Genomic DNA, 15,631 nt, shown 5'->3' on the forward strand with positions numbered 1-15,631 from the left:
TCAGTGTTCTTTGACCAGTCCAGTTTATTGTCAATTCGTATCCCCAGGTATTTGTAATCCTCCACCATGTCCACACTGACCTCCTGGATGGAAACAGGGGTCACCGGTACCCTTGCTCTCCTCAGGTCTACCACCAGCTCCTTAGTCTTTTTCACATTAAGCTGCAGATAATTCTGCTCACACCATGTGACAAAGTTTCCTACAGTAGCCCTGTACTCAACCTCATCTCCCTTGCTGATGCATCCAACTATGGCAGAGTCATCCGAAAACTTCTGAAGATGACAAGACTCTGTGCAGTAGTTGAAGTCCGAGGTGTAAATGGTGAAGAGAAAGGGAGACAAGACAGTCCCCTGTGGAGCCCCAGTGCTGCTGATCACTCTGTCGGACACACAGTGTTGCAAGCACACGTACTGTGGTCTGCCAGTCAGGTAATCAAGAACACATGACACCAGGGGAGCATCCACCCTCATCGCTGTCAGCTTCTCCCCCAGCAGAGCAGGGCGGATGGTGTTGAACGCACTGGAGAAGTCAAAAAATATGACCCTCACAGTGCTCGCTGGCTTGTCCAGGTGGGCGTAGACACGGCTCAGCAGGTAGACGATGGCATCCTCAACTCCTAGTCGGGGCTGGTAGGCGAACTGGAGGGGATCTAAGTGTGGCCTGACCACAGGCCGGAGCAGCTCCAGAACAAGTCTCTCCAGGGTCTTCATGATGTGGGAGGTCAATGCCACCGGTCTGTAGTCATTGAGGCCGCTGGGGCGCGGTGTCTTCGGCACAGGGACGAGGCAGGACGTTTTCCACAGTACAGGAACCCTCCGGAGCCTCAGGCGAAGTAATCCACATAGCTGAGGGGCACAGGCTTTGAGTTGAATACATGGCGAAGTAATCCACATAGCTAAGGGGCACAGGCTTTGAGCACCCTGGTACTGACACCATCTGGTCCTGCAGCCTTGCTTGAGTTGAATACATGGCGAAGTAATCCACATAGCTGAGGGGCACAGGCTTTGAGCACCCTGGTACTGACACCATCTGGTCCTGCAGCCTTGCTTGGGTTGAGACGTTTCAGCTGTCTTCTTACCTGTTCAGCCGTGAAGCCCACCGTGGTGGTTTTGTGTGGGGGAGGGGTATAGTCATGAGAGCAGGGTGGGGGACTGTGAGGAGGGGTAGGAGGGGAGAGTGGAACATGTGTTGATTGGGGGCCAACACAGATGGCTCATGTGGAGGATGGGCAGGGGTCACAATGTCAAATCTTTTTAAGAACCGGTTAAGTTCGTTGGCTGTGTCCACACTGCCCTCAGCTCCTCTGTTGCTAGTTTGCCGGAACCCAGTGATGGTCCTCATCCCCCTCCAGACCTCTCCCATGTTGTTCTGCTGGAGTTTCCACTCAAGCTTCTTCCTGTACCTGTCTTTAGCCTCCCTGATCCTGGCTTTCAGGTCCCTCTGAATTGCCCTCAGCTCCTCCCTGTTTCCATCTCTAAACGCCCTCTTTTTAGCATTGAAAGGAATAGGAAACATGCAAGCACTCTGGATTCCTGCTCCGGACACAAACCTACTCACTGCCCTGACGCCCAGCTCTCCGCACCCCAATCCCAGCAGCACACCCAGGGCAGACTGGCCTCAGCAGCACTCGGGGGCCTTGGTTCTGGTCACAGAGCCAACTTGGACTCGGGACTCCTGGCTCTCATTCTGGTCTAATGAGCGAGTCAGGATTTCTGAATAAACAGATGCAGATTGTCAGGGTTTTAAGACTGAATTATGCATTCAGGAACGACGTTAAATACTATTGTGACGTGCCTATGGTGGTGCACTCCCTTTAAATATCCTCATAACAGTTAAGATTTAGATGTGGTGCAGGAAAAGTCAGCAATTTTCACTTCCCTGGGAGAGGAAAAAGATGATGAATGGCTCAGGCCTTTAGACCAGGATTCATTTCAGGTTCAATCATGCAGTTAACTAGTGTTGCAAAAGCAGCTCCAAAATATAGACGAAAGTAGCAAATGAAAAACTGAAACGGTACATAAAACAACACTTTCATTCAGTGAATATGGGGAAAAGTAGGACTATGCATATTTGTTCTGGAAAAAAAATCAGTATCAACATCTCCTTAAAACAGGAGTTCCCAACCTGGTATCCACAGACTCCTCAGTTAATGGCAAGGCTCCATGGCATAAAAAATGTTGGGAACCACTGCCCTAAAATGTCAATACCCATTCTTTCATCCAACTTTCAACAGATGGCATCTGAAAATATGTACACAAGATACAAGGTGCTATCCAGAGAACCCATTACAGGCTGATACACTGTTGAAATATGAGGAAGTGGTGTTCGTCAAATACGAGGGGTGATTGATAAGTTCGTGGCCTAAGGTAGACGGAATCAATTTTAGAAAATCTAGCATATTTATTTTTCCTACATTTACACACTTAGTCCAGCGGTCGTGGAGCATACGAATCCCTTCTTTGTAGAAGTCGGCGTCTTGGACCTCCAGAAGTGGTCCACAGCAGGGGTGATCGATAAGTTCATGGCCTAAAGTAGAAGGAGATGAGGACAATCTTCAAACTTTCTGCATTTTCACTCAAGTCGTTGAACTGCACATGCATGTAACGAGAACCGTATAACTCATCTCCTTCTACCTTGGACCACGTACTTATCAAACACCCCTGCTGTGGACCACTTCTACAAAGAAGGGATCTGTATGCTTCTCGACCGCTGGACTAAGTGTGTACATGTAGGAGGGGACAATGTTGAAAAATAAATGTGCGAGGTTTTCTAAAATTGACTCCTTCTACTTTAGGCCATGAACTTATCAATCATCCCTCGTAAATCAATTAGTTCATTTACTTTGAACTGGATTAAGTCTTTCAGCGTAAAGCTGCTTGCAATAACGTGAAATGTCTATGATCAGATCAGATGGTGTGACTTACTTGTAAATGAACTCAATGTGGTCAGATAGAAGAAGATATACAGCAGGTCCTTCAGCTTTGAAATACATGTCCGCCTAAAGAACATCCAAGCTATTACAGAAGACATCGCAGAGAAAGGAAAATCTTCTAGGCTCCTGTTCATGGCCACCATATCACTGAAGACAACGATTACCTGCACAGAGCACAAATCACATTATTAGTGCTGTCAAACAACTGGTATCAAAGCTGAAAATTCATGTTCAATCAACTGTCCCTGAAATTGACCTTTACCACAGTTGTTGCTCCTTTCCGCACCTTGTGGCGCATCCAGCGGCAACCGCGCAATTTCTTTTAGTATTTGTGCCTGTTTTTTTTTATAAAAAGAACGAGGCCGAGTCGCCAGCTCGATGCTCAACCCAGCACAGATGGAAAGCGCGCAAGAAGCTGGCCAGATGTGAACCCGGGACCACTTGCCTCAAAGTCCAGTGCAGATATCATACAACATCGGCAGGCATCTTTACCACAGAAAGCTAAATATATTCACAGTCAATTAAAGGAAATATTTCAATTAGACTAATATTTCTATTAGCCATTTTAAATGGTAACCATATATAAAATTAAAGGTTTTGCTGTGGCAATTGAAAGCACTACAATATTATTACAGAAGGGAACAAAAAGTTTTCTTATCAGTAGTAAGAATGCTGAGATTGTATTTGAAGTAACGTTATGTTGACTATGACATTAGTAACAAACCAAAGAATGCATTACCCTGGATTCAATGCACAAATGAGGGAACAATGGGATATTCCACAGTGGATTACACTGGACAAAAATTTTTTTCGATAGTGTTGCTCCAGAGAATTTTTTTTTTTTTTTTGTTTATGATAGACTGCTTGAAGTTGAACACAAATATAAATTCAGACTACTCGTATCTCGAAGGAATTTGGAGAACCAAGAAATTAATTTTTATTGAATATAATGTGTTTAATTGCATAATGGTGCTAACACTTTGCAATAGTTCAACTAAGCTAAAAATATTTTGTTGACTATTTTCATTTGTGCTCAGTGCCTGAGGCTTCTCGCTTAAGTGCCAACAATAATCAGTCAGCATTGATGGATTCCAGTTGCCCTAATACCGTTTCTCCATGATCGCAATGTCCTGGTGAAATCTTTCACCTTTCTCGTCACCAACAGCACCAAGATTTGCAGGGAAGAAATCTAAATGGGAATGCAGAAAATGAATCTTCAGTGACATGTTGCACCTCATGGTTCTGTATGCTTGAACCATGTTGTCAACCAGCAGCATGTAGTTTGGTGCTCTGCAGTTGCCAAGAAAGAACGCAACAACATCCTTAAATACCTTCCATGCGATTTTCTCCAGTCCCACTAGAAGTTCTTCAAATTGCCTGTTATTGATAACCTATTTGATTTGTGAACCAACAAAAATGCCTTCCTTCATCTTGGCATCAGTTATTCTGGGAAATGTCTGGCTCAAATATCAAAAGCTTTCACAGAAATTGATAGCCTTTCTAAAGACTCTCCTGCCATGCAGCATCCGCCCTACCTAAGTATGCCCAGGTAAGCCTGGACAAGATAGAAAACTTCTCTGCATACATTGTGAGCAACATTTTAATTGACTTGAATTATGAATTGAAATCACAATTATAGGTGATTTCAAAAAATTGGTGCATGATAGGGAAATTTTATTGTGATTTTCATGATCAACAGCCCAAAAATCCATAAGGTACACTCAAGAGTATTCAGGAAGCAAAATCCCTGCTATCTAGTGTTATAAACGAGTATTCACATGAGTATGTTAGCCTTATTCCCCTCCTTTTTATATTACTAATAAGTCCTTAATGTTAGCTAACAATGCAAACCACTGAAAAGTGAAAAGATGTCAAACTGCAACCCAATTATGGAGAGTAGAAAAATATTTGAAGTTATTAAAGAGGATTTCTCACCAATTAAACTGCCCATAATGTTCCATGACATGTCTGAAAAATATAAAGCGAACTGATTTCTGAAGCCTCAAACACTCTCTTATCCATAGAAGCGTGGTGAGTTTATGCAGCTCTGTCAAAATAACTATTCATCAAACAAAGGAGGTTAAAATCATCTGATCTGATCATTTATGTCAGTGCTATTTGTGGAGCTTGCTGCATTTGTTTGAGCTGCCATGCTCCCTACATTAGTAATATGACCAGCATTGTCAAGTGTATATTCATTTTTGTTGTAAGCTTTTACAACATAGAAGGCTGCAATTCAACCTATCCTGGTCTATGTTGGCTCTCTGAGCATTCCATCAATCCAATTCCTCCATCCAGTTTGAGCATCATTCGCCAACAGGTATTTCTCACAAACAAAAACACTTACTAAAACAGTTTTTAAAATATATTTCAGATGGATTGGGTTGTAAAGAAAGTTTTTGGCACTTTTAGCTTCATAAGTCAAAGTATTGAGTACAGGAGATGGGATGTTATGTTGAAGTTGTATAAGATGATGGTGAGGTCAAACTTGTGTATTGTGTGCAGTTTTGGTCATCTACCTGCAATAAAGACGTTAACAATATCAAGAGAGTACAGAGAAAATTTACAAGGATGTTGCCAGCTCTGCAGGACCTGAGTTATAAGGGATGATTGAACAGGTTAGGACTTTATTCCTTGGAGCGTAGATGATTGAGAGGAGATTTGGTGGAGGTATACAAAATTATGAGGGGTATAGATAAGACAAGCCGACTTTTTTCCACTGAGATTGGGTGGGACTACAACTAGTAATTATGGGTTAAGGGTGAAAGGAGAAAAGTTTAAGGGAAATACGAGGGGAAACTTCTTCACTTCGAGGGTCGTGAGAATGTGGAACGAGCTGCTAGCACATGTGCTGCATGCGAGCTCTATTTCAACACTCAAGACAAGTTTGGATAGGTACTCGGATGTTTGGAGTAGGAAGGGCTTGGTCCTGCTGCATGTCAATGGGAGTTGGCAGTTTAAATGGTTAGGACTAGACGGGTCAAAGAGCCTGTTTTTGTGCTGTACCTTTCTATGACTCTATAACTCTAAAACAAACCGCCCTATATAGTGCAAAAAATAAGTTGTAGAGAACATGGCAATAACACTGGACTACTCAGTCACAAACATGGAAAGTGTGCCAATTCCAAAGATATTTTTAAAATCTTCCAAAGTTGGGAACTGCAGGTTTTCACAATCAGTCTAATTTCCAAGAGAAAAAAAAGCCTTTAAGATTTTTTTTTTAAATGCCTTCAAGGCTGTTTTATACATTGATAATCCTCTTGTTGTCTGCCTTTTAGTTAACTTAATCCTCCACCACATTTGGAGAGTCACAGCAACAAAGCTTCCATTTATCAAATATCTTATATTCATAACCTGCTTTACAGCAGAACTGCAAAAAAATATAAACTTTATATAAATATACCAGAGTACATGGCAGCGCAGCTATTAAAAATGGATCAATTAAAATTTTAAATGTGAGGTCAGAAATTGGGGAAGAAAATACAGAGACAAGCAGAATGGCCAAAACATGGTAGAATTTGAAAACAATGATATTTTTGTTATCATACAGCACTAAACATAACTCCAAAGTTATGCTCATTTTCTTAGTTGTTATCAAAATCCACAGGTATTGAGAAATAAAAGAGAAATAAAAATACTAGACTAACACAACATCTGTGACTTGGCACACTACATAATCAAAATTCTGCACATGGATATAACTCTTGCAAATATTCCAACAGAATTGGAAATTAAGTTGACAGAATGATTTGAAAATATTAGAAATTTACTGAGAAATAAAAATGGCAAATGAGCAGATATATTTCAGTATTACAGTGAAAGGTTAGCTTCTCCACACATAAAATATCAGCTGTCACATGTAGAGAAGTGGAAGGAGCCAGGATACCAATCAACAATGAAAAGCCACAGAGTGAAAACCTCTGTTAGTTAAAGGACAAGTGATACCTTTATACTTTTGGTTACCAATTCAAGCTCTGTTTATTAACGTAATCTAATTCTAACCGTCCTTTGTTCTAGAGATGTAGCACAAGCTAATATTACTTGGAAAAGAATGTGCAAGTGAAATTCATACACTGAATTTATTAAATATTGTTTCTGGTTAATGCCATGTTGCCAGCAGCTAGGATTATGAAGGACAGCAATGCATGACTGGTTCTGTCAACTGAATTACATGATTTGAATTGAAGTTTTACACTGCTTTATTCTACTTCACAAGGCATATATTCACCATTGTTTAAATATCAGAGTACCTGCTCACAGGATTCAATTATTATCATTTTAAATTTATTGACAATCAATTAACCATTCATAATAAATTGCATTAGATGTTATTTTTAGCAACTTGCTATGAAAAAGATATACTGCAAAGGTTACTATGCACATTTTGAATCATTTTGTAAAATAAATTCTTTGATATCATAGTTTTCTTTAGAGAATGTACTTTTAGCTTTGGGAATCTGACTCACAAGGTTCAGTTTGACGTCATCTGAACCTCGTAACTACATTCACTCCTAACAATTCTAAACAAACCATTAATGTTCCTACAACGAGGTGCAATTAGTAAATTACAACATGTAATTTTGGTTGAAAAACTAGCAGCTCATCCCAAAGAAAAATAATGGAGGATGAGACAACCATGGCTAACAAGGGAGGTCAAAGACAAAAGAAAAGCAAAGAGAAAGTATAGCAAAAATTAGCAGGAAGCTAGAGGATTGGGAAGCCTTTGAAGCTCAACAGAAAGCAACAAAAAAGCATTAAGGAGAGAAAGGGTGAAATGTGAAGGCAAGGTAGCCAATAATATAAAATGAGGATATGAAAAGTTTTTCAGACACATCAAAAGTAAAAGAGACAACAGTACCACTAGATAAGTGGTAAAGGAGAGTAGAGAAACAGGGGAACATAAAAATGGCAGACAAACTGTATTCTGTCTATCTTCACTTAGAAGACACCAGCAGCTATTCAAGTGATTGGGGGGGGGGGTGCATTTGAGTGTAGATGCTATTACTATGGAGGAAGTACTTGGGAAGCTGAAAGGTCTGAAGGTGTTTCAGTCACCTGGACCAGATGAACTATAACATAAGGTTCTGAAAGTGGTAGCTAAAGAGAAAATGGAGGCATTGGTAGTGATCTTTCAAGAATCACTAGATTCTGTAATGCTTCCAGAGGACTGGAAAATTGCAAATGTGACTCCACTCTTTAAGAAGGGCGGGAGGCAAAAGATAAAAAATTATACTGTAGACTAGCTAGCCTGACTTCACTGGGTGGGTATATGTTGGAGTTCATTATTATGGATGAGGTTTCGGGATACTTGGAGGCACATGACAAAGGAGGCCAAAGTCAGGATGGTTTCTTTCAGGGGAAATCTTGCCTGCCAAATATGGTGGAATTCTTTGAGGAAATAACAGACCGAATAGACAAAGGGGAGTCTGTGGATGTTGCTTACATGAATTTTCAGAAGGCCTGTGACAAGGTGCCACAATTGCGGCTGCTTAACAAGATAAGAGCCCAAGGTATTACAGGAAAGATACTAGCATGGATAGAAGATTGCTGACTGGCAAGAGGTAAAGAGTGGAAATAAAGGGGGCCTTTTCTGGTTGGCTGCTGGTGACTCAAGGTGCTCCTCAAGGGTCTGTGTTGGGTCTGCTACATGTCATATGTTAATGATCTGGATATTGGAATTGGTGGCTTTGTGACCAAGTTTGCAGATGATAGGTGTAGGAACTGGTAGTATTGAAATAGCAGGGAGTCTGCAGAAGGACTTGGACAGATTAGGATAGGGAAGTGTCTGGTAGAAGGAGTAAAGGCACAGACCATCTTCTAAACAGGAAGTGAATTCAGAAATCAGAGGCGCAAAGGACTTAGGAGTCCTCGTGCAGGTTTCCCTAATGGTCAACTTACAGGATGAGTCAACAATAAGGAAAACACAATGCACATTAACGTCTATTTCCAGAGGGTTAGAACAAAGGAAAAACAAGGCTATGTAAGGCATTGGTCAGACTACATTTTGAGTATTATAAGCAGTTCTGGACCCCATATCTAAGAATGGGGTGCTGGTATTGGACAGAGTCCGGAGTTGGTTTACAAAAATGGTCCCAGGAATGATTGGGGAGCATTTGCCTGTTCTGGACTTGGACTCTCTGGAGTTTAGAAGAATGGGGGGGGGGGGGGGGGGGGAGGGGTAGAATCTCACTGAAATGGAGCATATATGGAAAGTCCGAAATAGAGTGGATATGGAGAAGATATTTCAATAGTGAGAAGAGTCTAGGACCAGAGGGCACTGTCTCACAGAATAGAAAACACAGATAAGGGGCAATTCCTTTAGCCAGAGGGTAGCGAATCTGTGGAATTTATTGCCACAGATGGCTGCAGAGGCCGTCATAGTGTTTATTTAAAGCAGAAGTTGATAAGTTCGTGATTAGTAAAGGCGTCAAAGCTACAGGGAGAAGGCAGGAAAATAGGATTTAGAGGAAAAATAAAATAGTCATTATTGAATGGTGGAGAAGACTTGATGGGCTGAATGGCCCAAGTCTCCTATGTCTTACGGTGAATTAACGATTTAACTGAGGATGATAAAAAAATTCTCAGTGTGGAGCAGGGCAAACTTGAAAGAATATTCTGAATAAGAATTTAACCAGTCCATCCTTTCAATATTCTATAAAATATTCCATCTCCTAACTTTGCACCAGAAATTGCCAGTAAAAAGTTTCATCGTCTTCTATATCATTCCCCATGTCATCCTAATTCTATTTATAACTGTCATCAGTAGATTTGCCTTCTATCTTCCCCAAATACAAAGGAAACAAAGCCATGCACATTCCATAAGCTTCAATAACAAAATGTCATGATAAAAAAAATCACACCAGCAAACTCCACATGAAAATTTGCAGCACTACATAGTAATGCTGCTTCTAGATACCATAATCTTCAAATTAAAAGTCATCCTTGGACTGTCCCTACTGAAATTCATACCAAAAATGTTCTTAAAGTTCTACGCCAATTCCTCACTAACTTGCTACATACAAGAACTGTGGAGAAAATGTTTCCTGTTGCAAGTGGATATGGGGAGGGGGTTACTGGTTAAAAAGCAAAAGATTATCCATTTAAGACAGATGGAAATAAAATATTTTAACTTGGAGGAAATTCTTGGAGCAGCTTTCCCTTACACAGTATTGGAAGCAAACTTTTTTGAGGCACAGTTGTTACTAAGGCAAACATTTTGAGATGGGAATATGTTTAAAAAAAAACAGGATCTTATTCAATAGCAGAACAGGCTTGAGGGGCCAAGTGTGAGGCCTGATGCAAATTCACTTGTTCTTGCAACTATACTGAGTTAAGATTTCAACCATACTTGGACAGAAGGGAATTGAAATGACCAGAAAATAAAAATTCTTACTCCAGAAAATCAACATTAAACTCTTGTAAGGGCTTCTCTGCAATGTTAACTGCTAAGGCTAATGTAATGGATTCTCTGTAATGTTAACTGATGAGGTAATGGTTTCTCTGTAGCAGCAATGTTTGGGTTATAACTAGAGATAATGGGTGACTATCCAATGGGGGAAATATTATTCTCTCGTGTGTCTGAAAGCTGTGGTTTCACGGACTTTTGCCAGAAGGCATGAGGGGAATGAAGAGAAGAGACGCAATTTGAGCAAGTCGATGGGCCGCCTGACCAGGTGGACTCCGGGCGGGAGTCTGGGGGTTGGCGGCGCACGGAGGAGATCGAATAGAAGATCGTGCTGAGTGAGCTCCAATGACTTGTGCACAGACTGCCTAATAAGATAATGGGTGCCTTTTCCTTTTATATTTTGTTTCTCTACTAACCACATAGTCCAAGTAAGAGTTATAAATCTTAATCATTTAACCACATATTGTGTACTGTTTGTTATTTCTGGGTACTGTTTTAGCTCAGGGGACACATCGCTCAGCGTCCACCCAAACGAGATTTATTAAGTTTGGTCGGGCAAGGGGGTTACCAACCCCTAGATTAAGCCACTAGGCAAGCGAGTGTTACACTCTTAAATGTTATACATTGTTTTATGTTAATAAATGTACATTGCTTTTTCACCTTTCCTATCATGACAGATATATAGCAGTGCTGTGCCCAAGATCAACAATATAACAGAAAAAAAGGCTCATTTCTAACTTGTCTTAAATGGATGCCTGAAAATTTTGATTAAGTGTTCTACTTTTCTCTACAAATGACCAGAGATCAAAGCAGCAGCAGTGACTGATGAGTACAGTCATCAATTCTGCTTAAAATATACTAAAATACTGATAATAAAATATCCACATTTAATATCAATTTAATTTTAATAAATTATTATTTAATATATTAAATTGATATTAATTTAATATCAATACTAAAGTTACTGGTAAAGCTTGTCTATGCCACATTTTGATTTACACACTTTTTGTTTAAATAGGACAAAATGAAAATACCCTGGATCTTGTGCTTATAGAAAACTTTAAGTTGCAGCACGTTTTAAATAGATTAATTTTCAGAAAATTATCTTACCACCAATAAAACTCTGTGCAAAAGTCTGAGGTATATGGTATTAGATAGAGTGCGCACTTGGGTGCCTAAGACTTTTGCACAGTACTGTATTTGTTAACATGGAGTGGAGAGCAAGTATGCAAATCTGGCAGAAGCAAAGGGTGTTGGGAATGGCAAGGGTGGAGCACCACAGGAGGGGTGTGGGGCAGGTGGCGGAGAAGGATAGCAGGGGCGGACGGCGTGGTTGCAGGCACACCCAGCCCCGAGACACCAGGCAACCTCATCTGATTCCAAACAATTGCTTTATTGATCATTACAGAATGTCTCTCTGAGCTTCCGATTTCCTCCACTCTCTCTTCCTATTTTCCCAACCATGATTACTCTCTCCCTGCTCCCTACCCACTCTCAGTCCATAAAGGAGACTCTTAATCAGAATCAGGTTTATCATCACTCACACATGTATGAAATTTGTTCTTTTTGTGGCAGAACAGTGTAATACACAAAATTACTACTGTACTGTGCAGAAGTCTTAGGCACCCTGGCTATATATGTCAAAGACTTTTCCACAGTACTGTAGTTCTTCCAATACAACCATGTCTTGCAGAGTGCTCCATCTTACAATCTAAAAACAACTGTTAGTTACTCCAAAAGGTTAGAGGTCTGGTTATTTGATACGGATTCACTGATGAAATGTAAGAGTGCATTGTGCATATATGAAACAGTCCCTTTAAATATTCCACCCATCAATTTAAAATTCATTACATTTCAGTTAAAGCAAATAATGTAAGTAACTTTCAAAAGCAATGTTATACATAAAGATTAGTTTTCTTTAATAATATTTAATTTTAATTTTCCACAATAAATACAGAGCAACTAAGCATTAAGTGACCTCACTTCAAATGTTGAGACTGAGATTGCAAATTTCATTTCAATATATATATAAAAAATCAGTGATAAAAAAAAACTAATTGTTGGAAATCCTCAGATAAGAAAGCATCAGTGAAGAGGGAAAAATAAAACATGTCAGGGTAACCTTTCATCAAAACTGGCTAGTTCTAACGTGTTGACTGGAAAGGCCAAAAAACACTGCATTTAAGAACTTCAATTACATTCTCTGAGCAGTAATATACCAAGTTGGAAGAAAAGAAACTAATCCTCAAGCTTCCATTTGGCTTTGCTGCAGCAATAGGAGGCCAAGTGTATTGATCAAAATAGAAATGGAGTGAAGGATTAAAGCAACTAGAAGCTCAATATTAGCCATGCTCACTTTGACCTCTGCTTTTGGTTTGCCAGATTATTAAACCCCCAAACGGACCACAGCCTTGTCATATAGTTTACTGGTTTGCGTGCCGCAATGACTTGGAAAGCTATCTTCATTACTGCCCTACACACCAAAGTAACGGGCACCAAGTACATTATTAAAGCAACACCTAATGCAAAAGGGATCACCAAATTTCCAGTGTAATGCACACATCATGAATGCAGTATGCAAAATATAAGCAGTATCTAATTAGTACAATATTTGAATCTACTGATGGTGGGAAGTAAGGAGATATAAAGGACAGTGGTTGCATCTCCTCCAGTTGCACAAAGGGGTGCAATGCAAAGGGAACAGCATATTACTGAGGCAGAAGAGTTACCCAGACTGCCAACACCTCCAGCATTTTGCATTTCAAATTTCCAGTCATTCATTCATCATGTGCCCTGTCATATGACATAGATGATCGTGGTCTTGACCATGATTGCTCTGGGCAAGTAGTTTGCGAATGCCTTCTTCTGGGCAGTATCTTTACAAGACAGGTGACCCCAGCCGTTACCAATGGTCCCTCAGAGATCGTCTACCTAGCGTCAGGACTCGTGATATGCGCCAGCTGCGCCTACCGCCATCCACCACCTGCTCCCATGGCTTCACTAAACCCGATTTTGGGGGTGGGAGAGGGGGCACGCTAAGCAGGTCCCAAGGGTGACCTGCGGGCTAGTGGAAGGAAGGAGCGCCTTACATCTCCTTTGGAAGAGACTTATCTCCACCCTGTCACCCGTTACCCAAACATTCCAGTATCTCTCCCTACACGTCACCAAGATAGATTTCTACAATTAGCGAATCCGAATCATAATTTTCAATCAGGACCGACACAATTTGTGCCACCTTGATCACTATTACAGTGATTACGTTTCTTCTCTATACCTCTTCCACTTTGTAACTCTGACGTAAAATCGTTGACCAGAAATCTTAACTCAGCTTTTCTCTTCACACAAGTCGCCAAGTATGGTCCATGTTTCTTTCAGATTTCTAGAATCTGCAGCATTTTGATTTTCGACTTGGGAACATTATTACCTCAGCCAATACTTGTTCCTCGTGTTGACTGAAAGCTGCAGCGTCGAAAATCTGTTACTTGTGTGCCCATGCACCAAGAACTGCCTGCTGAGCTCGGAAGGCAACGGTCGAAAGGATAAAGGGGAGGGGAGGGGTCAGTGCTCGGGTTAACATTAATTCCTCAACCAAAGCGATCGTCAAGTGTGCTAATTATTCCTGCCTTCTCCTGCATGAGCGTTTGTAACTCGTAGTCTGTAAAGCACTTGGGAGAACGAGAACACGAAAGGTACAAAAACTTGGGATTCTATACCACGGCAAATATTCAGATACTCACCCCAGTAGCTTCGTATCTCGTAGAATTAAATCCAGATTATTGAACTGACGCATTGATTTAATCAGATCTCAAAACTAAATGCATTACAACAACACTTTGCAGATAAACGAGCGGATGTGCGCGCCTGTCGGTCTAACACGCCACCATTCGGCCCGGGCTACCTCACAACTCCGGTTACCGATACCATATGGGCTGCCTCGGGATTCGGACTGCAGGGACTGGTAAACTCGCCAATATGAATTGTCACTCAGCAACCGCTGCAGAACTCTGCATTAAAGATGCATCTGGCTAAAGCGTTAAAAATGTAGTCCCGTCCGCATCACCGGCACCGGCACCGGCATCCGGCCTCTGCAAACCCCGATCAAATTTAGACTCCCCTGAAATCTGCTCGCCTGTCAAACCCGCATCAAGACTCCTCCTCGTTTCGCTGCCGGCAGATGCGCTGGGCCTGAACCCGGATCTCCGGTCTCTCATTTCCCCATTCTCTCCATCGCATTATGTCCATCAATTGTGAGAAACTGGTTCCCCGTCTCAAATTTCCTAGGTGCCTTATTCCTGCCGTCACGTCCCCTTACTCTCCCACCCGCTTACACAGTTTTGAGAACTAAAGGGAAGCTTACCTTTCAGCACCTTCTTTTCTTGGTCTATTTCTCCCTCGCTTTCCCTCTACCCTATTTCCCCTTCGTCTTCTTTCCTGTCCCTTTGTGCCTTCCCCACTTAACTGAGTTGGTTTCACTGTCAATGGAACTGCTTGTCCCAACGGTGTGCGCACGTCAGTACCTATCGCTCCCTCCGTGCCCGTGTGTATTTGCCTGACTTTCTCCCCCCCGCTGTGTGCGCGTCTCTCTCTAATCACAGGAGATCATCCACTGGAGCTTCGCAAAACACTCCAGTGCGTCACTTCCGCGACTGACATCCGCTTCTGAAATACATCAGCTGTTCAATAAATCAACAAAGTCTCCATCTCTGCCTTCAGTACTGCCTGGTCTCCTTCCTAGGGTGGGGGGATCGAGAACCCACGGCAGAGGTTTTAAGGCGAGATTTGACAAGAACCCAAGGGGCAACTTTTTCATCCAGCGTGGTCAACAGCTTTCAAAGCAAGTGGTCGAGGCAGGCACATTAACAACATCGAAAAGGTACTTGGAGAGCTGCATGGATTTGAAATATCTGCAGGAATATGCGCCAAACATGGTCAAATTCATTGAATATTGACCTAACTTAGATGGGAATATTGGCCGGACTGGATCAGCCGGGCAGAAGGGCCACGTCTCCAGGCTACATGACTGTTTAAAACCAATTCCGCCCTCCAACCCGCTATCCAGCCCTTTTAACACCAGGCCAGGAGGGTTTAAACTGCTATTGGGACGAAATGCGAGAAAGAAACACGGTAACGAGGCACGGATAGAATTAAGCAACACACATCAAAGTTGCTGGTGAACGCAGCAGGCCAGGCAGCATCTCTAGGAAGAGGTAGAGTCGACGTTTCGGGCAGAGACCCTTCGTCAGGAATTAAGTCCCTCAGAGACGGGAACTTTATTCCCCGCGAGCAAATGATGC

General features: G+C 41.7%; 1 protein-coding gene across 4 annotated transcripts in view; it reads right to left on the minus strand.

The window, feature by feature from the left end:
• LOC140190583 (dyslexia-associated protein KIAA0319-like protein) overlaps positions 1–15,631 on the minus strand; it is a 95,313-nt gene that overhangs the window by 79,301 nt on the left and 381 nt on the right. The window contains exons 1-3 of one of the 4 annotated variants that reach the window (XM_072247271.1): positions 14,695–14,936; positions 14,075–14,341; positions 2,925–3,096 (exon numbers count right to left, since the gene is read on the minus strand). In XM_072247271.1, coding sequence (XP_072103372.1) covers positions 2,925–3,075 — 151 coding nt within the window. In that variant the 5' untranslated portion in view covers positions 3,076–3,096; positions 14,075–14,341; positions 14,695–14,936. Of the gene's footprint in view, positions 1–2,924; positions 3,097–14,074; positions 14,937–15,631 lie in introns of those variants that run through there. The other 3 variants (XM_072247269.1, XM_072247268.1, XM_072247272.1) reach the window with 3 other exon arrangements.

The sequence above is a fragment of the Mobula birostris genome, chromosome 30, assembly GCF_030028105.1.
Source record: "Mobula birostris isolate sMobBir1 chromosome 30, sMobBir1.hap1, whole genome shotgun sequence".
NCBI lineage: Eukaryota > Metazoa > Chordata > Chondrichthyes > Myliobatiformes > Myliobatidae > Mobula > Mobula birostris.